We start from the raw sequence: 26538 nt of genomic DNA on the forward strand, positions 1-26538 counted from the left end.
GAGTGAAAGGGATATCAAGATGATAATTTAATGGCATCATTTAATGAAATAGTCACTTCTGTTATCTTCGTTAATCGTCTTTAAAGAAACATTTTTTCTGTTTGGGAAATTACACGTATTTCTCAAAGAAGAGAGATGAAACTATCGTTACAACTCACATAAATGTGAAGCTACAGCCAGCAGCTGTGTGGCTTACAGCAAACAGTGACAGCTTGAACAAGTGCTTTCAATCTCATTAGGATTTTTTCTTAATAGAGGTGCGGGAGGATAATGCTGAGATTCATTTGTTTATTGCATTTTTGAAGCTATCAATGCACAATTAAATTACTCTGTGTTATACGGTTATGACAGTAGCGTGGTAAGCTTCTGTCACAGAAGTGCGGAAAACAGGTGAGGCGTGCATCAAATGAGTTTCTAATTTTATATGTTTCAAAAATCTTCAAAGGCTTGCTTTCATTCCACAGAGAGACTTGATGTGGCATTCCCTAAGTTCAGCCTGTGTTTATTCAAAGACTTTCCGTCTTTAGTTCTGCTAGTGCTGCACAATGCTATGCAGTCTCACCAGGGACTGACCCAAAGACCACAGTCGCTGGACAGATTCAGTTTGTTTTGCAGTCTCAAGAACACACAGATACTGTATTGATTTGTGATTAAATAGCAATTCATTCTCGTGACTGTATCATGCATGAGCAGGACTATTTCTCTTGAAGCTATTAGGCCCTGGAGTGTTTTGATATCACTTTTGAAATATGTATCCGTGATTTTGTCTGCCCTACTTGGCATCTATCTTACTCTATTTCTCAAATCTCCGTGCGCTGACCCACTGACTCGACTTTACACTAAAAGCCAAATTGAGCTGAACGAATAAACAGCTGATGCCTGAACAATGGTGACAAAACTGCGTTCAGGAAAAGTCCAGCACTTTATTTTTAGGGCGCTTTTGTGGCTGAAAGGCCTGGGAGGAAGCAGGAAGTCAGTGTGGTTGCCGTGGGGATGGGAGGAGAAGAAAAGAATTGGAGCAGACAGAAGGGAAATGGGTGTGGTGGGCTTTGCCTCCTATTAACTAAATACCTACTGACCACAAACAGATTCATTTGCTAGCACTGAAACTTAGCAGTCTTTTTCAGAGAGAGGTCATAAGATAGTGGCGGCTTTTAACTAATCCAAAAATGAAAAGTAAGAATTAAAGTAAGTCTCAAAAGAGCTGATCCCAGACCAGCAAATGAGCAGCACTTGTCTTAAACTGATATCATGTAGAATCCAGCTTTTACCCTGGGGCATAAATTACTGGTTAATGTTCTGTCATATGCAGGGTGTTTTTTCCACATTGTGCAAGCCTTGTTCAAGGACGGCAGTTTTTACTTAGCTTTATTCTAATATTATTTAACCACCAAGTTGATATATAAACACGCACTGCATTAGCTGCTGTTCATTCCCATACGGAAAAGAAATAGTAAAAACTTATATGTGATTACTCATGAAAGTGGCCACTTTCATGAGTAAATCATATAAGGCTTACATGATTTACTCATGAAAGTGGCCACTTTCGCATTACTTTCATACATTGTTTTAGTAAGTATCCAAAACATACAAGTTTCATTATATAATTTTTCAAGGGATCTTATATCTGTTTTCACTCTTATATGCTTTTCATACAAGTTTCACACAAGACAGATACAAACTTTATAAGATTTATATATATCTTTTCCATATGGGTTGGACCGACGCGTTTACACAGCTACCATATTGTTCAGGGGCATCAGTATCCCCTAATGTATTCAGACCTGTAGGAAAAAAGTCTGTCTACCTATTTTAAGCAGTTTATCTCAAACAGCACATGTTTAGTATTAGATTTAATAAGCATTACACGTGTTAGCAATTTACACTGTGACAGAAGAACAGCAGCAAAAGTGAAAGGGATGATTTACAAGATGGTATTGAGACCTGCTGTGATGTATGGTTTGGAGATGGTTGCACTGATAAAAAGAGAGGTGGCAGATCTGAATATGTTAAGATTTTCATTAGGAGTAAACGGACAAGAATATTAGAGAGACGGCTAAGGTTGAGTGGCTTTGAGACAAAGTTAAAGAGAAAAGGCTGAGATGGTTTAGACATGTGCAGAGGAGGGATAGTGGATATACTGCACAAAGGATGTTAAAGATGGAGTTGGCAGGCAGAAGGAAAAGAGGAAGACCTCAAAGAAGATTTGTGGATGTAGTTGAAGAATGACCTGCAGAGGGTTGGTGTGACAGAGGAGGACGGTAGGGTTAGGGTTAGATGAAGGCAGATGATCTGCTGCGGGAATCCCTAAAGGGATCAGCCGAAGGAAGAAGAAGCAATTCACAGGAAATTTGTAAAGATGCTTAGGAAATGTAAAAATGCTCCTTAATTGCATTGAGTTGTTTGTCAAGTCTTTGGGTGTGTAATGACAGCAACAGTTGACTGAAAAGTCATGTGACTCACTGTGTTTTTATCAAGGCTGCTGTCTACTAACTTCTGGGAACTTACACAGTAAATGAGTCTGTGTGAATGACGCTTTCTACATGCTGTTACAACTTGATCACTTGCATGCAAATGGATTGTCAACAGTGTGTCATGGACATAGTTTGGGACTCGTTAGCAACATAACACAATATTTTACAAAAACTTGTCACCATTGGAATCTTCTTCCTTTGGTGCTTAGTTTTGACTTTTAATTTTTTTTTTTTTTTTATTAAAACACAGTAAGCAGAAAAAACATTTTACAGTAATAATATCTTCAGAGAGTACAAAGTCACTGTGAACATGAACATCATGTTATAAGGTTGTATTGAACTCATTTTTTTTTTTTTTTTTTTTTTTTTTTTGCCTGTCCCGTTTGGATCTTTAGCCATCAGAATTGTTGTCTGAAGGCCAAGAAAGATGCCAAGTGGATTTACTTTGCCAAGTGGATCATCATGGCCTTGCCATATTGGTCCATTTGATTGACCTTTATTATAATTGTGTATTTATTTTATTTTCGTTTTTTAAAGACAGGACAGACATGACTGGGGGATAGGACAGGGAGAAAGAATGAAAGAAAGAGAGGGAGAGAAAGAAAAATAGAGGGGAGAAGAGATGGTGAGAAAGGGGGGAAGAAAAAAAAAAGAAAAAAAACAAACAAAACACCTGGATCAACCGTATGGAGATAAAAAAAACCAGAAGGAAAACAAAAACAAACAACAAAGAGCAACATAATAAAAACAACACCATCACAATAAACTAGCTAACAATAGATAACAGTAGATACTTTTTTAATTTCACCTGTTGAGAATGAAAAAAGAAAACAAGCAGAAGAAAACGAGAGCAATAGAGTAAACAACATCACGATGATATATGGGAATATAACTGTAAATACTAAATATTAAACATTATTATTGATCTCATATTAAGATCTGCTGAGGTCTAGACAATGGTTTTTTTTTCTTGTCAATAAACCCATAGAATAGAAAAAGGGTGCACTTTCTTTTTCACAACTCGATATACAAATGAATCAGTAGTTATATTCAGACCTACTGAGGCTGGATTTCACCCATTAAAAAAAAGAATTCCCACAATTTACCTTTTATAAATTTCACTCATCTCTCCTTCAAGGTCATCTTCTGATTGCCCTTTGGACTGCTTTCCACATAGATGCTATTTTTAGATCACTCTGCTCTGTCCCCTTGCACTTGTGTCATTGGTATGCACAGTGGATCTTCCCGAGTATGTGAAAACAGCAACATTTCAACTTGAATTTGAACCCTGAATTGTGTTAGTGTGGCTTAAGTAACCTATGTTTTCAGTGCACAGAAAGACTATTGTCTCCCTCAGATGCTGCAGTCTGACCCTCTAGAACGAATTAATACTGTACAACCCTGTGAATACTTCATAAAAACTATAACCATGGTCCTGGTTTTGCTTCTAACCTTAGATGCAAATTTGAGGTTCACTGTAAAATTGCAAACCGTGCAGTGCAGGTAGTCGTGATGGGATCTAAATATAGCAGCAGTCCTGGAGAAAGTCCAGAGGTGCACGATAAGATCACCTTCGGAGTAGGATCGGATAAATACTGATCTGGTTTGGTTTTTAATGTCTGTAGGCAGAATCCCAGAACTTCCTAATTGTTACTCGGGTAAATATGAAAGGCAGTTATTTGTAGATTAGTAAAATAGACCTTTGTTTGTGTGAGCTGTTCTCTCATGGGTAAAACATGTCCCAGTGAAGTGGGGAGCCAGCAGCTGCTTCTGTGAAAGCGGTTCAGGGTCATTTTCACATGAGAGGATGAAGAGTGATGTCACTAAATTGACTGTCAGTTTGGTTTAGTGGTTGACAGTCCTGAAATTGGTGCAAGTCATACGACTGAGCTGCGTCTGTGCTCGTTCCCTAAGTAATGCACATTCACTAAGTGTAATTTCAGACTCATTTAACGTAATTCTCTGCCAGTGGGAAATATTCTGCCGTTTATACCATCTTTTTTTTTCTTCTGTATATGTATGAGTATATTAGCATTGGTGTCTGTGCAGATTTAGACTTTCAGATGTGACCTTTGTTGTCTAAATGTCAGGGAGATTGGAGAGGGAGCCCACAGAGGTAGGGTAGGCTTATGTAATCTCCTCACTCTGTGTTGCACACACACACAAGCAGAGAGAAGGGGGGGAAAAAGCTTGTTTGAGGACGGTTGTCATATCTCAGCTGTGATGCCTTGTATGGTTCTCTGAAAGCCAAGCTTTCAGGAGCCATTGCTTTTATCAGCATGTATGTGCAGAAAGTGCCCTGGAAATTATTTATGGCTTTAAAAATACTGATATATTGCACTCCTTTGGTGTTATTCTCTTAAAATTATTCTGAGGTCTTTTGATTCATTCCAAAGCTCACAGCTCAATGTGAAGTTAGAGTGTAGTTTGGAAAGGGAGTGTGTATCCGTGTGTAGGATGGTTGACTAGGGAGATGGAACTGAAGTGATTCTCCTATGTTAATTTATTCACAATCACGATGTGCTCCACTCATAATCTGCCAACAATCCCGCAGGCTGGGATGTGCTCATGTTCATCTAAGGTATCACTGTGAACATGAAGGCCAAAATTATGTGCATGCCAATGGCAAACACGTGCATCAGATCGGAGCTTGGGCCATTTTGTCCTGTCACTTTCGATAAACTTAAAACAACTCAACACTGAAAAACATTGCACTGCACACCAGACACTAGTCTCCTTTAGGTCTGAAAGGCTGCTCTGTAGTTGTAGTAGTTGTTCCTCTCTCTTTTTCAGAGGACTTCACCTGTTTCCTGCACAAACTTCTAGCAGTTAGAGTTGATTTTGATCCGCAGAAACTTAACAGAACAACCCCACAAGCACAGCCTCCTTTTCAACCATTCAATCAATATGCTCAAAATGCTCCAGTCACACTAAAAGATATCAAACCACAGCTGCACTTGTTTATGTTGGCCATGGGTGTAAAACGCTAACTAAGCTAGCAGTAACAGCAGTCTGTGTTTCACATATTTCTGTTGCAAATGTGACAGTTTAGAATATATTGCTACTGACTTTTAAATACTTTATTTCTACAGTGGGCTGCTGTTGAAATCCTCCTCATTTCCCAGTGACCGTAGAGTCAGAAAGTTGTTCTTGAGTTTTGTAACTTATGCTTCACCGAATCACAACAGTAATCATCTCAAGGTACTTTACAGTGTAAGCTACAAAAATGACAGAAACGAGAAATGAGCAGGCATTTGGCAACAGTGGAGAGAAATAACTCCAGCAGAACCAGGATCAGGGAGGGAGGCCATCTGCCACGAGCGGTTGGGGGGGCAAAAAGAAAAGCACAGAGATCACAAGTAACAAACAGGACAACACGCAAACAAGAGGAGAGAGAAGACAGAGAAACGACATGCAGTTGTGGCATCTAAGCACATTTGGTGTCGAGGGGAGGGGATCGAAGGAGAAGTGATTTACAGGGAGCCGCTGAGCCAGTGTGGGCGGGAGATTTGTGATCTCCCTTTCTAGTGCCTGCACCTTCAGTTATTACTACTACAGAAACATAATTTAAGACTATGATGATGTCACATGGCCCATTATGGCCTTTAAAATACACTTTGGGGTATAATTACAGTTGTTGTTTTTTAAAATATCCTTTATTTTTGGGAAACAGTTACTATGATCTGGTTCTTTTACAAGTGATGTATATTGTTTAGTTTTTCGCAACTCTAGCTGGGGGTCTGAGGTCTACCAGCACTGTCAGGTTTGACATATCATGTCCATAAATCCATGTTTGCATAGATCATTGTCAAACAGAGCACATCAAATACCCAATCATTTGATGTCTAAGATATTAAAATGTAAAAACGTCCAATGGGTGATTTCTTTTAATTAGGCACCGCTTGGAACTGACATTTCCTCCGTGAGATCAGTTTCAGCCTTTTTATTGCAGCAGGCAACTGAAATAATTTTTCAAAAGTGGATACCAGTGCTGAAATTTACACGTTTGTCCCTCTGGAGCCATTAGTTTTATAAATCCCATTAGCTGCTTGAAGTTTCAAAGTTTTCCAACTGACCCATCACTTCTATCTAAGGAAACTGATTTATTACACAATTTCAACCACTGGATACATTTCACAGGTATTTCTCTTGATTTAAAATTTCTATGAAGTCAAATTTATAACTTAGAAACCTAAGCACCTAAGAGCTTCTTCTTTTCAAGTAAAATAAAATGATGGCAATGACACATACAGCATGTTCATTAACGTTCATGTAGTACCAGTTTTCCCCTTTTTTCCCCTCAAAGCACTTTTTACACTGCAGGCTGCATCCACAGATACATTTTCAATGCTAACACACATCAGGGGATTCTTGGGGTTCGGTTTCTTGCCCACGGTCACTTCAGCATATAGATCCAGGAGCTGGGGATTGACTCACCAATCTTCTGAAAACTATGCAACCCACTCTAAATCCTGGGCCCCCATGAACAGATATCCTGTTCATGGGGGCAGATATCCTGTGAGAAATTTGCCACCAGTGAGGAGTGCAAGGGTCCACCCAAGAGACGTGACAAACCCCATAGAAATAGTGAGACTACTGAAGACTTGTACATGGTTAAATGTGTATGATGTAACAATAAAGTCATTCAGAAAAAATCTAGTTTAGTGGAAAAAAATTTACTTTGTTGCAACTTAATTGATTAATACTACATTTGTGGAGGCATCTTCCATTTTAAAAAAGCAACAACAGCAACAGGTAATATTAAAACTGTACAGAAATTGAAAAAAAAAAAATAATTGCAAGGAAATGGTGGTCTTAATTTTATCTCTGCCCTCTATAGAGAGTAGTGTCAGTGTCCTTTTATGTAAGGAACTCTTTCTTTATGGATGCACTTCCTTTGTTTTTGGAGCACTTTATTAGATACTAGAGCAAAGGTAAGTCTGCATCAGGCAGAATTATTGTAGCATAGATGTGGCTTGGACTTTGAACTGCATATGCAAAAAAGGTTGCACTGCAAATGAAAGAAATAACTTTTAAGGTTAGCTCCACAGAGTACATCTAGTCCAAGTTCTCCAGTTAAGTGCACGCTGGACCGGTCTTCACACGAACTTAGAACTTAAAACTTGAGGTTCATCTCTTGAGGTTCATCCACTCCAGCAGGACTGAATTGGACACCTTTGATCCCCGAGAAACCGTTGCATGTCCGAGAGATGGCACCTTTAAACGGTCTTCTTGCATCAGTGAGGTGCGCCCGGTGCACCAGTGGTAATGCAGAAAGTGCATGTATTTGAATATCAAACCAGCTCCTGTCGATGAATCTGCTGCCACTGATAAATTGGCAGACATTATGCCAATAAAATTATAAGATGGTGATCACTTTGAGGAACATGCATCCATTACTCTGACATTTATTCTCCTTCATGCCGGGGTTGTTAATGGTAAATGATAAATCACCACGGCACCACCACGATATTTTTAGATGGGGTGGGAGATGAATGAGGTTATGATTCTGGTCTCAGTGGTCGATGTAGTCAGCGAGGGGCTGGCTGTGCCCCTCCCCCGGCTGTAGGTGATGGCTGACGCCGGTAGTCTAGCGGCAGAGAGCTGATCACTATTAACACAGGACCGCCTCTCAGGCTCACAGCCGTTCTCCCTGGTCCCCCACTCACCGGAAGGCAGCTCAGCAGCTGCGAACAGCCTGCGCACAGCCTCCCTCTTGTGTGCTCTGAGAATCTATTGGCCTGAGAGACGGTCGGGTTGAGGGAAGAGGCGAAACACCGGCAGGTGTTGACTAGCGGGGAGAAATCGCGGTGCAGACTGATGACGATGATGATGGTGAGGATGATGCATCTCTTCCCGTTATCTTTATGAATCGCATCGCGCTGTGTGGAGAGAAGTAGGGGCATCTTTTCGTCATTTCTTGCCTAACTGTAATGGAGGATTTCTGGTTGCTTTGAGGCTGCGTGTCTAAGTGTGGAGAGCTGAATACCGCCCGTAACTGAGAGCACAGCTCAGCATCGGCCCGCAGCGCTGCGCCATGGCCTTGGACGTCCAGACTTGCGCGGTGTTTACGGTGATCGCGGTTCTGGTGCTTGTGAACGTGCTGTTGATGTTCATCCTCGGTACTCGTTAAATGGATCTGCGCTTGGGGCCCGGTTCGCAGCGCAGCGCACTTTCACACAGGAGAGGAGAGAACAGCAGTGCGCGTTGGTCGAGAGCGGGGACACCCGGCGCTCCATCACGGCTACGCGTTGAAATGAATGACGTTGGTACAACATAATGTATTTCTGTTTCTTCCCACCACCCTACCACCACCCCCCACCCTCTCCCTCCTTCCAATCCTTCGTTATGTTTTGTGTCCTCCTCCCCCCCGTTTGTGATAGCTAGTGTTGTCTGGTGGTGGTCGTAGTTGTGCGGATACAGATCTGTGATGCGCTTACCTTTTTCTGTGGTGACTGGAAATTCATTTTCCACGCATAATAGTATAAACATCTCCTCTCCAACCCACCTTCCCCAACCCCACGTCGATCTTCGCCTCTCCTCCATGTTGAATATTGTGGATTATGCGCATTGATGAATTTTATTCTATAATAATATGACTTTTAGATGGGAAATGAATGTGACGGTGTTTTTTAAAAATTATTCTAACAACGTCCTACTGCTGCATAAGGACTTGTTTTTTTTCCTCCCTTTTGTGATCCACTGTAGCCTCATCCACAATATGGCAGCTAATAGCTGTGCTGTGATATCTCCCCACAAGTCAGTGTGATATTTGTAGCAAATAGCGGTGCAAGTGAGAGGTTTGTGCTGCTGATCACACACTCTAGAGCATCATTGTAGTCTCAGCTGAACAGTAACCAACAGCATGGCAGGGTAGGCCTAATAAAGCAGGGCCTCATCACTCCAGGTTTCCCCCATTTTAGATTCAGCTAAACTGAGCTCCCATTTCACAGCCCCCCCCCCATATTGTGCCCTGTTTTCTCTCTTGCACTTGTAGCACCTGTTTCTGAAGCCCACACGTTATGTCACCCAGGCACTAAATGGTGACTAATAAAAAATGCATCATTATATATTTCTTTCAGATGCAATGCAGTCCAAGTGAAAAGGCTTGTCAGCTGGAGATGACAAAAAAAAAAGTATTTTTCCTTCCATTCCCTTCCAAGTGCATCGCCATAGTCTAATAAAGGATTGGAGGCAGGTGTCATGAATGTTGAATGAACGTCTGAAATAGATATTCTGAAAGCCCTATCCCAGAGCTGTCCATGACAGTCCTATTAATAGGGATGTTAGACTCACCAGGTTTTCTGAAGATACTGTATGTGCTTCCTCACACTCACTGCTAAGTGCTGTGTGTTTTCTGTGCGTGTGCAGTTAAGTGATAAATGTTGGACTGCAGGTGCTGTGAGATGTGTATTATGAACACAGATACCTCCATCACATGCTGTTGCATGAGGGCTGGTGTTTTCATCTCTGTGGCTGGTACAAACGCATAAACAGCATCCCCCTTTCGGAGACCCTCGCAGGACTGTAAGCATGCAAATCGTCGCAACGTCACAAGATCGTAACGTGCACCGCAGTGGTTATGGGTCACATGGCCAACAAACGGAGTGCTAATTACAGATGTGTTGCTCACATGTAAGTATGCGAGCATGTTAAGTGATGTGGGTGAGAGGTAGTCTCGAGTGGGTGTTATGTGCTGTGCCTTTTCAGTCTGCATCCTGCGCACATCCCGAGCATTCACACGTTTGTAATTCCACCAGGGCAGGTGCCTTCTAATAGAGTTCTGTTAAATGCTGTGCAGTCAGAAGTGTCAATGTGCAGATGGTGTGCGCGAGTGGGACAGCAGCGTGTGTGAGGATGTGTGTGCATTTCTCACCGGTTTTAAGCAGAGCATCTTTGATTGGCTCCCAGACTCGGGGTATAAGTGTATTACATAACAGGGTTGGCAGACACAGGGAGGACGGACCGCGAGACTCACTCGGTGCATTGGAATACACTACCTTGTTACTTTACGGCTCAGGCTCTCGCGGAGGACCGTCACCTATTCCAAAACAGGAGTTCGATTATCATGATCGTATGAACCGGACTTCTCCATGCATACACTCTCCGAACAGTTACATGCCACAAACATGGTAAGGTTGGCTAAAGGCGTATGTGTGTGTGTGTGTATGCGTGCTTGTTCAGGGATGCTATTGGTACTTTGGTGCAGCTGTGCTAAGGTTGGATACAGAGGAGGATGTTGGAATGCAGTGGCTTTGCCAGTGCAGTGAATGCTGATGTGTTGCGCTGCAAAGATGATATAAGCAAGTGAATCTGCTTTCTATTCATACACATTTCCGTGTCAGGCTCCATGTCTGTGCTCTGACATGTAACAGAAAGCCCTGTCACAAACGCCTATATAAAGGGAAAGATTCCTCTGCATTCATTTGCATTGACCCAAATACGGGTTTTGCAGTTCAGAGATATCTGCTTAGCCCTCTGATCTTTCATGTAGGAACTGCAGTGTGCCCATAATGATGACATAGGTCATGACAGCTGATAGACACACATGTAATGATGAGTATGATGAGCAAGCCCTCTCTGTGCTTGGCTCTGTGTGTTTACTGTATTATCCAGCTAGGTATGGGGCCGTGCTTAGGCGGGAACGGGGGAAGATTGATTATGTAATGCTTTTAATTTATTCAGACATGTAGAGGGAAAAAAGGATGCAATATATTGGAGAGGGCAGTACTGATCTCATTAGAGAGATGGAGGGATAAACGGAAAGAACTGAGGAGGGAGGAACACTGTGAATGGATCTCCATCCCTCTTTCCTTTGCTCTTTCTGTCTGTTGCCCGTATTACAGCAGATTGATGGGGACAAGAGAGATTGCACTTGTAGTGAATGGGGCTGAAAATGGAGTGGTGCTGGAGGGACGACGAGGGGGTGGGAGGGCAAGAAGCAAGGCTGACCTCAGTGCCAAGGCTCATCTCTTCTATGGGCTTCTTTTTATGGTGTAAGTCAAGTGGAGCTGATTTGGCTTCCACTAGTTATTCCTTCAGGTGTTTTTTCCCTAATAGATCATTTAAATTCCCTTTCCTGAACCAGCAATGATTTTTTAATGTTTTTGAGCACTACTTATTGATCCTGTTTCCATGGCAGCGTGACACATGTTTTTGCGGTAACCCTCCTCTCTTCCTGAAGTGGAGTGCTTTGAGATATAGGCTACAGCTATTGTTACCCCAGCTACCTGTCCAAAGTGATGCCTGGCTAAACATCTTTGATCTCCGAACTGTCTGCAGAGGCCCGTGCTGTTTTCCTTTGCATTTTTAGATTTAATTTGAAATTGCAGTTTGTGATTGATTTTAATATTTAATAGCTGAGTGACACTGCAGTTATTCGGTGGTCACTCTTTGTGTGTGACTACTCTCTCACACGCGCACACGCGCCTAAATGTGGAAATATTGTGGTGCACCCTGAAATGTCCTTGCCTCATCCCATCATCTTGTCAATATCAGTGAAGCATCCTCATCTGTCACCATGACGACGGCTGTTCTTTCACTTCCAGGCATGGAAGTCCGTCCCTCCCTGTATTCACTTCTCTGCCCTGATTGGCTTATAGCCCCTGTAGCTGTCTCAGTAATCCATCAGGGTGGTGGTCTTGTCTACAGGTTGGAGGGCCCATGTAGCTTCTGAGTTTGACACATGCACACACTGTGTTGTTTCTTATAGACACACTGCAAACTCACTGCATCGGCAGGAAGGTAGAAAAGCAATTTTGTGCTAGACTGAGGTAGAGGTAGGAGGGTCATTTTTGTCTTTTACAATAGACAAAATAATCTTAGATAATTAAAGAGAAAAAAAACAATTAGCTAAACGTATAAAATGAAAGTAGCTCAATAGGATTATGCAAAGGCCTTAAGAGAAGTAAGGAACTAATTTTGTAGCCATCCCTGTGACAGCTATTTCTGCAGGCCTTTGATAAGTCCTTACCTAGAGCCACAGCATCCCTTGTCAGGGTTGGTTAGCGCTGGCTGCTCTGCCCACAGCCCCAGGGACTGGATGCGTGGTTAAGCTCCGGACTGGAGAATGCTGATGAACACTACTGTGGAGAGAACAATTGGGACAAACAGTTGGATTTGTTCCACGGATGCATACACAGGTTTCATGCATACAGAGTAAAAACGTGGGGCTGCACGCATGCATGGGGTTGTGCTTCACAAGGTAACAGAGCTAAGTGATCAGTGTGACAGATGGTGACGCTTTAGATTGATGATTTCAGGCACTAAAGAACATGTCTTTTAATGAGAACAACCTTTAGCTTCTCCGGTTCCCCTTAAAGACTACTGATCACCTTACAATCTCTAATTGATGCACATCAAATAACTTTGCTCATGTACGTTGCACAAATTCAATCTTTATTTTTAGTGTCGCATAATGTCCACATTATTTATTCATGATTTTAAAGTCAATAGAAAAGATTGTATGAGTCATCCTTTCATGTTTGGTAGAAGACTGCTGCAGATAAAATAACAAGCCCCAGTGACAGCATGAAGGAAAGGAGATTATCCCTTCACATTTGTTTGCTCCTTAGCATTTATATTACATTAACACATGTAATTATTCTAAAGGCATAATGGGCCAATTACCGTCCCTGTGTGGAGACTGGTGCTGTGCCACTGAACACAGAATGTTTTCCCCACTAACGGCTCTGCCTTTTTTGTATCGTTGTTTTATTGTTGTGTTGTTCTATGATCTGTGTTGGCTATTGTGCCGTTCTATTTGCTGTGCAGTCCCCGAGCTGCTAGCGGGCCCTGGCTTTGAGGGCCTATGTTTAACTCCATTAGAAATCTGAGTGGGTTTAACAACAAGGACTCACACATACTGGAGCCAAAATCTGGCATATTACTGTACTGCATTCAGTTTCAGATTTGATTCATTTACCGTTTTGGATCACGTTGGATTGTGTTCTGTTGATCAATGTTTAGTGTTTACTCCTGCTTCACAGCTTCACGTGATCAGAATAATACATAAGGTATTTCTTGTCTCTCCTTCCAATTCCTACAGTTGATAAGTGGAGGTTCAATCGTCAACGCTGAGGCGGTATGGGACCATGTGACCATGGCGGACCGGGAGTTGGCGTTTAAGGCCGGTGACGTCATCAAGGTGCTGGACGCCTCCAACAAGGACTGGTGGTGGGGCCAGATTGATGAGGAGGAAGGATGGTTCCCTGCCAGCTTTGTACGGGTGAGTTAGCTGCAGCCATGGCTGGCCAGCGACCACAGACACAACAGACACCCACACACGTACACAAATGGAGGCACATGAACATATGCACCCGAGCTGATAAATAAACATACTGGAAGGTACACATGCACAATTATTCCGCCTTACACAAACACACTTTCACAAAGCACACACATTAATATGCTTCTTCCACAGTTCCACTGTTAAGTGCTGCTTTATTTTAATAATACATAACACTGAAGAGAGGAGAAAACAGCTAGCTAGGTGCCTTTATCGGATGTTCAGGGACAAGAAAACAAAGATGCTGATGAGCCCCCTTTTCTTTTTTTTTTAGCGTAGCATCACCTTCAACTTCTATCCTTGAAATCCAATTAAATTTACAACATCCTCGCATTACATCATGATTATGTAATAGCACCCATGTCTTAGTTCAGCTGAATCCAAAAACTGCACGCTGCCGCTGAATGCCTTTCCCTACTACTTTTACTTCTGCTTTCTGTAATTGCACTTCTCTTGGAATGGTGAAGCGTGACTGTACAGGAAGATGTATATTCATAGTTTAACTCTGCGATATGTTTTTGAAATTTCTTTGGATGAAAGCAGAAGGCTTCTCGCCTAAAGTCTTAGTCCAAGGCATATAATAATAAAAAATATTTTAATTAGACACAATTTATGATGCAAAGTAGAATATATCGTTGAACATTCCTGATATGGTTTAGTGTCTTTATGAAGGAAGGAAGAATTAGCATCTTTGCTGCAGTTGAAGGGATCCCACAGCAGAGCACCCACCCAGACACTTTCCATGGTCATTCCCACCTGTCCACCCTTCCATATTCACTCCTGAGAGGGCAGGGCAGACAGGCTGACTGACTGTCAACCAAAAAGTATCTTTCTGTTCTGTCATTCTCTCTTTCCAAGGTGGAACCCCACCCTCCTCAGCCCCAAACAAAACAGGTTTTCTATATCAACCCCATAGCAACTCCACGGTTCCAAAACACCACGTCAAAGGTGCGTTTTTTTTCCCAGCTTCATCTACCCATCCAGCCTGCCCGCCCACCCGCCCGCTCCAGTCTGTCCACGCAACGTGCCCTCGACATTACCAAACATTAACGTTATCACATCATTCCTCAACGGGCTCGATAGAGAGGCAGAACTGATGAGTCAAAAGTAAAGCTAATGTGAAATGTCTCCTTAAAGGGCCATTCTAAAAAAAATTGTACAGATGTATTCACGTAGAATTAGATGGATTTGGGAAAAATTACTCATGTTTTTTTTTTATAGTTCAATTATGGATCATTCTCTTCAGTACTCTATTTACTATTGACTCTGACTATTTCTCAGTCTTAATGCTGTGCTACTAGTTCTCGTCTGCAGTCAGTGCTCTACCACCCGTCACTCTGCTTGTCTGTGGCGCTACATTCCTCATCTTGTGTTTGACATTCTACCCGTCGGTTCTTTGATGTTCTCTTGGCAAACTGTGTGTCATCAGGTGTTGGCTGCTGGGCATCTGAAAACACGCTCACTTGGCCCTTTCTACGAGCGAGAGTGGAATACACGATGTATGTGGATCTCTATGTGTGTGCGTGAGTGTCGGTGAAATCACGAGGTGGTATTTGAGCGCATGCATGCATATGTGTAGGGGGCAGATTTTGAGTCACATATTAAATGCCCTCAGAATATGTGCTCGGTCTCTGAGAGAGGCTTTTTTATACTCTGGAGTGTTTGGCAGTGTGTTTTTTGCCATGCTGGAGAGCGACTCACTGTCTAAACTACCAGAGGACCTCTTAATGAAGCGCTGTGTTTATGTGTGGGATGTTTGGGTGTGTATGCTTTCATGTGTGACTGGTAACACATTAGGAGAGCTAATATTACTTGTTAATACTAACAATAATCATTATATATAAATATGTTGTCTAATCCTTTTTTCCCCCACCCAACCTTTAAGAAAGCTCTTTACTCATTCGAATGCATGTGGCTCTTGTGTGTGCATGAATGTATTTGTCCTCAGCTGTGGGTGAACCAGGAAGACGGTGGAGCAGAGCCAGCTGAAGGAACTAGCGAGGTACAGAACGGGCACCTGGATCCAACCAATGACTGCTTATGTCTGGGCTCACCCCTCCAAAACCGAGACCAGATGAGGGCTAACGTTATAAATGAGATTATGAGCACAGAGAGACATTATATCAAACACCTCAAGGACATCTGTGAGGTACTAAACACCGGCACACATTCATAAATCACACATCTATATACACTGCTGTTCCCGGCTTTGCTTTAATATGTCAAGTAAGAGCAGGGCAGGTTATAAACTATATGGTATGAAGCTGAATTAATTAAAAAGCAGCAGTCTTTTTGATGCTACGCATCTAGTATCTTGCATAAATTCGTAACACTCCCACATTCACACTTTTATTCCAGGCATTTTTTTTCTTTCTCGTTTGCTAAACAGGCCAAAAATAATGCTTCTTTAGCTAAATGCAAAACCGCAATATGTCAGCTGTACACAGTGGTCCCAGCAGTCCAGACCAAATTTGTCATTATATTATGAATCATCCTGAAGTGACAAGCTAAAATTCACACCTAATAAAAATAAACAAAACCCTGGCCATTTTTATATTATTAGAATTGCAGCTCTTTAAAAATGCTCCCAAGCCAGGAATCTCAGTCTAATAAATAATAAACAGGCATGTATCCTCTATAAAGTGCACACATTGTAACATTTGAATATATTAATAACTTAATTTCTAAAATATTTGGAGCTAGTACAATTTTGCCTCTATATGCTGCATCATTTGATTTAAATGTCTTTACAACATACACTACATACAGCCTGCTTTTCCCTGGCATGTGTCTGGTCTTTAAACAGTGGTATCTAACTCACTAATCTAAGTGACAATCACTGTTATTTACTGGCCACCACACTAATGATAAAAGGCACTTGACTGATTAATCATCAGCAAGTGTGAGCACCTAAAGGAAGACGTTTTGGCACTTTGCTGTTCAGGTGTGTGCTCACACAATCCCACAATCTTCCCAGGAGTACACGTCCCAGCATATTCACTCCATCATCAGACTGCGTGATGCTCGTAAAAACCCCAACGCTACATCTCAGACTCTGCAGCCCTCAGTTAGCATGTTTAAAGTTCATGACAGTGCAATCAAAGAAAGACTGAACAGGTATGGCTTGTTTGCAACCTTTGCCAGGAGAAAGCCTCTTCTCTTTAAAAAGAACATGCTTATGTTTTGATAAGCATCTGAAAAAACAACAAGACCTCTGCAACAATGTCCTTTGAACAGACAAGACCAAAGTGGAGATGTTTGGCCGTAATGCACAGCACACAGCAGTGCTCTATGCTAGAATAAACAGTTTTGAACTTAGACGATTTCCATCACATATTTTCCAATCATCTTTCCCTAAACTGCTCTATACATGTTTGTATTCCAGATCATATCTAGGTAAGCATCTTGTTTAAGAATAGTTGCAATAAAGCGTGGATTTTACCTCTGCACGTCTTGCTAATGTAAGCAACTTTGATCTTCCAAATATTCAAGGACATGCACGGGCAAAGGATTTTCTGAGCTGAGGAACAGATTTGAACAAGCTCACTTTTAAATAATAAAAACTGAAGTTGAAGAGCTAAAAACCAGACCAAGCAATCAAAAATACAGATGTAGAATATTCTGGATTTAAAAAGCCGGTCAGTTCATTAAAGTAAGTTGCTTCGGTGTTTTAGAAAAGTTACAAAGAAGAAGAAATTTTGCACTGCTGAATTCAAAATGATGCTAAGATATTTTTTTTTTGTTATTTAAAAAATTATTTATTAGATGCCTGTAATGTTTTTTATGTTTCTCAGATGTTTTAATTCATCACCAGTAAATGACTTGATCGTTGAATTGTCACATTTCTCAGATACAATAATGTGAAGTCCCTGTTGTGATTATGCATATTTGAACTGAGCCTGACTTTAAGAAACAAAACAAAAAGGATTAGCATGCATATTTCACAATGACAGCAGGGAGAAGTCTGGCTATCTTATATCAGATCTGTTCCCAAAGTGCCAAAGCTTCAGGGCATTTAATTAACTACAAGCAGCCATGGCACAGTTCGAGACCTGATACTCATTTTGAAAAATGTTTGTGCTCATCTGAACAGGATCTTCTGTCAAAGCCTCACTGTAGCTGTAACCGGTGTTGTTTGCAGGGCTACTTGCGCCAGTGCAGGAAGCGCGTGGACATGTTTAACGACGACCAGTTGAAGGTCATCTTTGGAAACATCGAGGACATCTACCGCTTTCAGATGGGTTTTGTCAGAGATTTGGAGAAACAGTACAACACAGAGGAGCCGCACCTCTCTGAAATCGGGCCGTGCTTTTTAGAACACGTGAGTATATTTTAGACAAACTTCGACCAAAAATGAAAGAAGAAGAAGAAGAAAATAGATTTTTCTTTTATCTCTTCTCGTTATCTTGAGATAATATCTAAATTGTGGAGCTAATTAACCAGCTAACAGCATCCTAAGATAAGAAGAAATTAATGTTTTAGAAACCATAATCACTCCCCTATTTATATGATTTTTCTTTTTAATTATCCTGACGATGTCCATCTCTACTCCTTTGCACTACAGCAAGACGGTTTCTGGATTTATTCAGAATACTGTAACAACCACTTGGATGCCTGTATGGAGCTGAGCAAACTGATGAGGGATGGCAGGTACCAGCACTTCTTCGAAGCCTGTCGCCTCCTCCAGCAAATGATTGACATCGCCATAGATGGCTTCTTGCTCACGCCCGTCCAGAAAATCTGCAAATATCCACTCCAGTTGGCCGAGCTTCTTAAATACACCGCACAGGAGCACAGGTACAGTACGCCGAGGCCACGAATAACTTTTCAGCTGTTTCATTTGTTGCCCTTTCATAGAAATGCATTTGCTTCTAAAAGTGAAGTCATTACTGATGCATCATTTTGTTCCAGATGCATTGTGTTGCAATGCAGCTGTTGCAGGTGTTGGGTTTAAACCACTGAAGCGGTAATTATCCATGCATGAACTGGAGCAAATGTTGTTTTGTACTCTTTTTTTTTTTTTCCTTTTTTTTTTTTTGAAGAAAACATCTCATTACGAACTCTAAGTTGTCTTGAAAATACTAAATTCCACTGTTCATATATACAGTATTCCATTCCACACACACACATATATATATATATATATACACACATATATATATGTGTGTGTATATATATACATCAAATAACTTTGCTATATATATGTGTATATATATATATGTAGAGAGAGAGATAACAGGTTAAATATGAATTGAGGATTATTTTCTTCGGGTGTTGGCACACACACAACAATCTATGTTTTTGCAGCACAGAAGCAGAGTATGTAATCTAAACATTTGCTGATGAGCTTTCATGCATTAAACGCATATGTGCGCATCCAGATGTGCAAACTCATGCGTGCAAACCCACGGAAACATGGTGTAAGTGATTCAGCATGTCTCAGCCAGCTCCAGGTCATTCACAAACCACGCGTTCTCAGCCAGAGAGGGACAGGTGCCAGCTCTGCCAGCGAGGCCTGCCAGATCGCAGTGTTTGACTGTTAGGAGCAGTGGAGAATCTGCCAGATATAGGACTCTCTCTGTCACACAAGCACACACACACATATTATCTTCCAAAGTGAGGATTGGATCTGCAGCACATCTAAGCCAGAGGGATAAATCCAGCTCAGTTAGCAAAGACGCAGCCGGAGTTAACTGTGAATAGAGAAAGTGGCTGATTAAAATTAAATAGCAGTGTCTTTTTTCCCTTTTTTTGAGTGTGTTCCAGCAGATTTACTACTGTTACTTGAGTTTATAACCCCGCTCTTTAATAGGCTACTCTGTATCATTAACTACTACAACATTACATGCCTTTGAGTGGCCAACCACCAAGAGCTACAACCCTCTTAAACACCCAAGAGTAATTATGTGTGCACTGTGTCTGTAGTGACTATCGATACGTGGCAGCAGCGCTGGCAGTAATGCGGAACGTCACCCAGCAAATCAACGAGAGGAAGAGACGGCTGGAGAATATTGACAAGATCGCCCAGTGGCAAGCCTCGGTTCTGGACTGGGAGGTATGTGTATGAATGTACCGTACTGTACTGAACAAAAGCTTAATGTTTATGTTTTTATGTTTTCTCAAATGGTGCCATTAATTCCTAAAATGTGGGGCGTAGACAGCATTTACACCCAAAGCATCTCAGACTAAAGAAAAGGGTCCATCAGCAACACCTATGCCTTTGTTTTCATTTTACCACCAGAAAGGGTCTTTGCACAAATGGCAATAAAAGAAATCCAGCCATGGCCAGCAGCCCGTAGTAGCAATGTAAATTACATTGAATGGTTGTGATATGCTACAGTAAGCTCCCCCGCCACTGCTTTTCCCTGTGGGCTTTTCTCTAATTTTTTCATGGCAGATTCGGGTCGAGTGAGTTTAAAATACTGAGATATTTTGGCGGCATTTTCAGACGTTTAGTGTTAACTATGAGGTGTCAAACTGGAGAAAAAATGTTAAGAACAGCGATACAGAGAGATTAAAGCGGTTAAATTGCCCGTTAACGTGCTCGAGACTGACGTGTGTGAGAAAGTGTTTGTTTGAGAAAGGGAAACAAATGAATGCAGATGATTTGATCTGCAGACTCTTTTCAAGAAACTCTGTGAATCAAGCACAGGCCTTCCTGGGGGCAACAGTGCTGCTCGTTGATAATAATTAATTTACTCTGATGGTAGAAATTCACACTGCGACACACACTTACTCAGAGCATACTTTTTATTTTACCACCAACAAAAACAGTAACATACAATAATAACAATAAGAATATATCATAATATATTTATGCTCTCTCTTTCATAAACAAGCAGAAGAAAATGAGCAAAAACGCAAAAAATAAAATCCAAAGGTTACGTTATAGTCTCCTGCTGCATTTCAGATGTGTCCTTTGTATTTAATCTTAAATTTAAACATTTACTTGTGCCGGTAATTTTTTAAATAATAAAGAAATAATAAACAAAATAATGTCTTTATAACTACTTCAAGGCATCCTGGTGCATTTTAGTCGACAGATGATCGCCTGTTGGGAAGTTTTAGTTGTACTTACAGTAACGTAGTGGCTTGACTTGAAGTTGAGTAACATCTTTCCTCTGCTCCTTTTTCATTGTTACACACATAGTCGAGACACGGTGAAACACAAAGCAGAGGAGACTAATAAGGCAGAGACTCTCACGCTGGCCTTCAAAGTAATGACTGCAGTAATGTAAATAACATAAATAAGGTAGTTTGTTTTGACTTGCTTTGCCAGCTGAACACTCTGGACCGCCATCTTATGTTTAAATGATGTGACTGTCTTAGTCTCTTTTTAAATGCCTGTAGGCCAACGAGTGCTTTTTTACTAACATACCAAAAAACAGATGAGCTAGGATTGAAACACACACAGCAGGAAAGCGAGTGTTTAAAAACTGAAAAAGACACCTTGATTTTCAGAGCAGGACGTAACTGTGTGTTGACTGATTTCCAAAGGATTAATCCAGCAGTTTACTACTACACTTTGCAAAGTTGGGCAGCTTGTAATAAGATTTTATTTTATTTACTAGTTGGTTTCAAGATTGGTTGGTTTCAAGCACTCCCCCTTCCTAACCTGGAGAGACATTTAGATGTTTCAGCCTGTAAAAAACGTTCCATAATTCCGATTTATCCCTGATGACATGATTATGACATTATCAGGTTTAATTTCCAAGACTTCTTTGTGAACCACAAAATATATTATGTAACTGTTTCCACAGGCTGAGTGCGACTAACGGTGATGAGTAAATAAATTTTTGCTGTAGCAGGAGTATTCTTTTCATTCGTTAACTCTTTAACTGTTGTGTTTATGTCTAGGGGGATGATATATTGGACAGGAGCTCAGAGCTCATCTACACTGGGGAGTTGTCATGGATCTATCAGCCGTATGGACGCAGCCAGCAGCGAGTCTTCTTCCTCTTTGATCACCAGCTGGTCCTCTGTAAGAAGGTAAGGCTGTGTCTCTCTTCAACGTCTTCCCTTTATTTAAAGACTTTATTGAGTGAAAACATGCTTGGAAGCTAAAATGTAGCCTCCACTCGTGTTCTTGGAAGTTGCAAGATCACATGGCTGGTGACAGAGACGCTTGAAGACAATGTGAATTCTTACAACCTGAAAACAGATTATATAATGCTGCATGAGACGCACCAGCCCTCGCTGAAGATGCGTTCAAATCCTCAGTGCCTTTCACAAAATGGAGCTTTGGTAGTTTAGGCTCTAATGCACCAAGGCTGTGCTCGCCTGTCAGACGAATGTTCACGCCTGGATTGACTCAATACACGCACAGAGATACAGACACAAATGCAGGCAGGCACTTAGACACAAACACACACAGAGGCTGAAAAACTACATCACGAACACACACGTGTGGAAGCAGAGGAACAATAGTTTTATCACTACACAGACAAACACACACACAAAACAAAAAACAAAGACTTGGAGTTATATTGTCTTTCCACGCACACACACGCCCTCCCCTGACTTGTCACATTTGAACATCTATGGCACCAGAAATGAACTCAGGTGTGTCCTCAGACCTCTCTGTGTGCCTGCTGTTCTGGTCCACTAACAAAAATCTGCTCCGAGTCATTCTACATTATAAATTCCAGTCTTTGTTTTTATTCTTGCTTATCCAGCATCCTCAGTGCTACATATGTATCGGCTCCTAAGAGCCCTCGGGATGCGTGAGGAGCACATTACATGTTGCCTGCCTTCTTTTCCTCTCATCTCTTCCTTATCAGCACAAAGATGCACATTTGCCTCTGCATGCTTATTAAAAGACGCCCCGATCCTTTCTTTGTACCTTCGTCGACCTCGCAGCGTAACGGGATGTTCATTTCCTCCTGAGGGAGGGGTCGCGGCGAAGAATTTTTCACGTGGCCATCTTGTTCCTGCAAATGATGAAAGTTAGAAGGGTTACAGTTATTGTGCTGTGTGCGCGCGTGGAGAGCTGAAATGCAAAGCAATAACAATGTCAGTCAATACTCATTCATTAGTTGTGTTTGTGTCTTTTGCAGTATGTGTTTTATAGCTGCTGGTGTGTTGGGCTCAGGTACTCAAAAATCATGTTGCTCAGAAATTAATAGATAGAAAGTTGAAATTTCAGAACATAAATTTTGAACCTTTAACTGAAATTTCTTCTTACTAAAAAGGACATATTCCATGACCTGACATACACCAAAAAAAGCCCTTTTCACAATTTACAACAGAATTTTCAGTTTTACACAGTAAAAAAAAATATGATATTTTCTATGAATTCACATGAGATGTATTTTTTAAATTTCAGGTTCTTTTATTTCTTTATTTCCTTTACAGTGTAAACCCAATGGGCCGTCCTGAAACATTTCTGATTTAATAAAATTTTCTTTTCATGCGAAAAAACAAAGATATTGCTAAAATTAAGCTTTTTCATCTTAAGATAGCTCAGGAATTACATTTATAGTTGAACGTCTTCATGTGCTTAGTAAATGGACATTTTTTAAAAAGTTACTAGGCACTGTTATCAGGCGTTATTAGGCACCTTCACTGATGTGGCCCATTTAATATGAAATTACACTGGATGCACCCTGTGATGTTAGATGAGTTTGAGACCCCTGCTATACAAATATTCGATTCATGGCGGTGTCATTTTACAGTCATTCGTCTGGTTTTAGTGTGTATCTGATAATCTAGTGCCATGCGTCCTTTTTTGTGATATTAGGCAAAGAACTGAAAAATAGGGCTGTTTTCTGCAGCGTGTGAGTGAAAGGTGTCACGTAAGGCAGACTCTCGAGATACCGTGTTTGTCGGCTCCTCTAAGATTCAGCACACACACAATGACAAAAATCTATCTGCTCTTCACCAGGATCTGATACGCCGGGACATCCTGTACTATAAGGGCCGCATTGACATGGATCGCTACGAGGTGCGGGACACTATAGACGGGCGTGACGAAGACTTCAACGTTAGTGTGAAGAATGCCTTTAAATTGTGCAACAAAGACAGCGAGGAGATCCACATCTTCCTGGCCAAGAAGCCAGAGGAGAAGATCCGCTGGCTCAGGGCCTTCGCCGAGGAGAGGAAGATGGTGCAGGAGGATGAGAAAATTGGTTAGTCACACACCGCTCTACACCTCCCTGTTTGAAAACTATTAGTTTTGTTCACAAAATGCTGGAACTTCAGTTTATTCTTTTGTATATTTATCACATTTACATAGATGAGATCGTCAAGCACATTTTAATATTTTACTAAGAAAACCTGAGTAAATCCCGAGTTTTTAAATGGTGATTTCATTCATTAAGGGAAAAAAGCTATGCCAGTCTACCTGGCCCTGTGTGAAAAAGTAATTACAAAGCCATTTCTAAGGCTTTGGGACTCCAGCGAACCATGGTGAGAACTAATATTCAGAAAGCGGTGACAGTGGTGAACCTTCCCAGGAGTGACTGCCCTACCAAAATTACTCCAAGGATGGATGCATTAGCGGCTCATCCAGGAGGTCACAACAGAACCCAGAACAACATCAAAAAGAACTGCAGGCCTCACTCGTCTCAGTTAAGGTCAGCATTCATGATTCAACAATAAGAAAGAGGCTCGGCAAAATGTTCAAGGCGAAAACCACTGCTGACCAAAAAGATCACAAAATCTTCTGTTGCATTTGCCAGAAACCATCTTGATGATCCATAAAACTGGGAAATATCTTCAAAAGCGTAACTTTTTGGAAAGTTTGAGCCCCATTGCATCTGGCAAGGAGCTAACAAGGACATCGTACCAACAGTCAAACATGGTGGTGGTAGTGTGATGGTCTGGAGCTGCTTTGCGATCGTGGCTCAAGAGTTGGGAGTTCACCTTGTAATCGGAAGGTTGCCGGTTCGAGCCCCGGCTCGGACAGTCTAAGTTGTTGTGTCCTTGGGCAAGACACTTCACCCGTTGCCTACTGGTGATGGTCAGAGGGCCCGGTGGCGCCAGTGTCCGGCAGCCTCGCCTCTGTCAGTGCGCCCCAGGGTGGCTGTGGCTACAATGTAGCTGCCATCACCTGTGTGTGAATGGGTGGATGACTGGATGTGTAAAGCGCTTTGGGGTCCTTAGGGACTAGTAAAGCACTATACAAATACAGGCCATTTACCTTTGCTGCTTCAGGACCTGAATGACCTGCCGTAATTGATGAAACCATAAATTCTTCTCTCTACCAGAAAATCCTGAAGGAGAATGTCTGGCCATCAGTTCATGCCTTGAAGCTCAATAGCACTTAAGCTATGCACCAGGACAATGATCCAAAAACACACCAGCAGGTCCACTTCTGAAAACACAAAATTAAGGTTGTGGAGTGGCCTAATCACTTCAGCCTGATTGAGATGCTTTGGCATGACCATTCATGCTTGAAACCCTCCCCTGTGGCTGGATTAAAACAATTTTGCAAAGAAGAATGGGCCAAAATTCCTCCACAGTGATGTGAAAGAGTCATTACCAGTTATTGCAAGCACGTTATTACAGTTCTTGCTGCCAAGGGTCACACGGTCAATTATTAGGTTTAGGGGGAACTACTTTTTCACACAGGGCCAAGTAGGCTTTCGATTCTTTTTTCCCTTAATAGATGAAATGCTCATTTAAACACTGCATTTGGTATTTACTCTGGTTATTTTTGTCTAATATTAAAATTTCCCTGATTATCTGAAAGATGAAAGTGTGACAAATATGCAAAAAAATAAGAAAGAAAATAAGAAAGGGGCAAATACTTTGCTGGAATTCACTGCAAAAAACATGAGCTAACATCAAAGGGACAGTTCACCCAAAAAGTTACATTTTTTCTTCCTCGGCCATTTAACCATTTAGATCGTTTCAGTGCAAGTTGTCTAGTTTTAAAAATACAAGTTTTAGAACTATCTGCCTTCACTTGAATTGAATGGAGATGCAGGTAATCAAACAATTTTTGAAAACATTGCAGCAGCGCCCCTTCCTAGAAATCATGACCTGCATAGCCCACAATGTCTACAAACCTTGTTGTCAGCAGTTTCATGTGCGACCTGTTCTTTCCAACCAAAAGGAGCGTGGTTGTAGGTAACGTTACAGTTCAGCAGATGCAGACATCAGTGTTGTTTTCTTGTCACAAGCATGAGCCTCTTGTGATGGTTACAGGGCCATTGCTGTCTGCAGGGTGATGCACCTTTTTTTATCTCTGAGGTTTATAGATTTTGAATCTGAAAGACCAAAGTGATAATTGGGCTTTTTCTCCGGCTGGCTGGGCTGTGATCAAAATGTAGCAGAAGGTGATAAACTACAAAGTGTTTTTCAGACTGGACAGGATTTTGTTTATTGCTGGGACTGAATGATGCTTCCTCTAGTTTCCACATACAGTAAAATTAGCTCTCAGGAGCTCTGTGAATTCCAAATTAAAGAAGTTTTACTGTATTTTAAAGTTATTTAAATAAAACTTTTTTAATCTGCAGACCCTGTGTGAAACTTCTCTCCAGCACATAACGCTGTTGTCTTTTAGGTTTTGAGATCTCTGAGTACCAGAAGCGACAGGCAGCCATGACAGTGAGAAAAGTGACCAAACAGAAAGGTGAGGCAACAAGAAGATATCAGGTGATTTCCCTTTTTTTTTTTTCTTCGCTGGTGTGCTCTGTCTTCTCATCGCTGTTTACTCTTCCCTTTACCTGCTCTGTTTTTTTGCTTTCTACACCTTTTTTGACACATACTTTGTTTATGGATGGACCTAGACTAGCCTTGTAAGTCTAGGTAAGCTAGAAAAGTCATGAGCAT

At 41.4% G+C, this 26538-nt stretch overlaps 1 protein-coding gene across 6 annotated transcripts in view; it reads left to right on the forward strand.

The window, feature by feature from the left end:
- The window catches only part of arhgef9a (Cdc42 guanine nucleotide exchange factor (GEF) 9a), a 44717-nt gene that overhangs the window by 12791 nt on the left and 5388 nt on the right, over window positions 1-26538 (forward strand). For 4 of the 6 annotated variants that reach the window (XM_085420569.1, XM_085420577.1, XM_085420601.1 and 1 more), the window contains 9 exons: window positions 13522-13701; window positions 14620-14709; window positions 15710-15910; window positions 17903-18082; window positions 18326-18558; window positions 19687-19816; window positions 21619-21750; window positions 23645-23888; window positions 26270-26338. In XM_085420569.1, the coding sequence (XP_085276695.1) occupies window positions 13522-13701; window positions 14620-14709; window positions 15710-15910; window positions 17903-18082; window positions 18326-18558; window positions 19687-19816; window positions 21619-21750; window positions 23645-23888; window positions 26270-26338 (1459 nt within the window). Of the gene's footprint in view, window positions 1-13521; window positions 13702-14619; window positions 14710-15709; window positions 15911-17902; window positions 18083-18325; window positions 18559-19686; window positions 19817-21618; window positions 21751-23644; window positions 23889-26269; window positions 26362-26538 lie in introns of all 6 variants that reach the window. The other 2 variants (XM_085420595.1, XM_085420584.1) reach the window with 2 other exon arrangements.

Source organism: Rhamphochromis longiceps, linkage group LG2, assembly GCF_057381845.1.
Source record: "Rhamphochromis longiceps isolate RC_006_pf linkage group LG2, R_longiceps_female_GT1.1, whole genome shotgun sequence".
Taxonomy (NCBI): Eukaryota; Metazoa; Chordata; class Actinopteri; order Cichliformes; family Cichlidae; genus Rhamphochromis; species Rhamphochromis longiceps.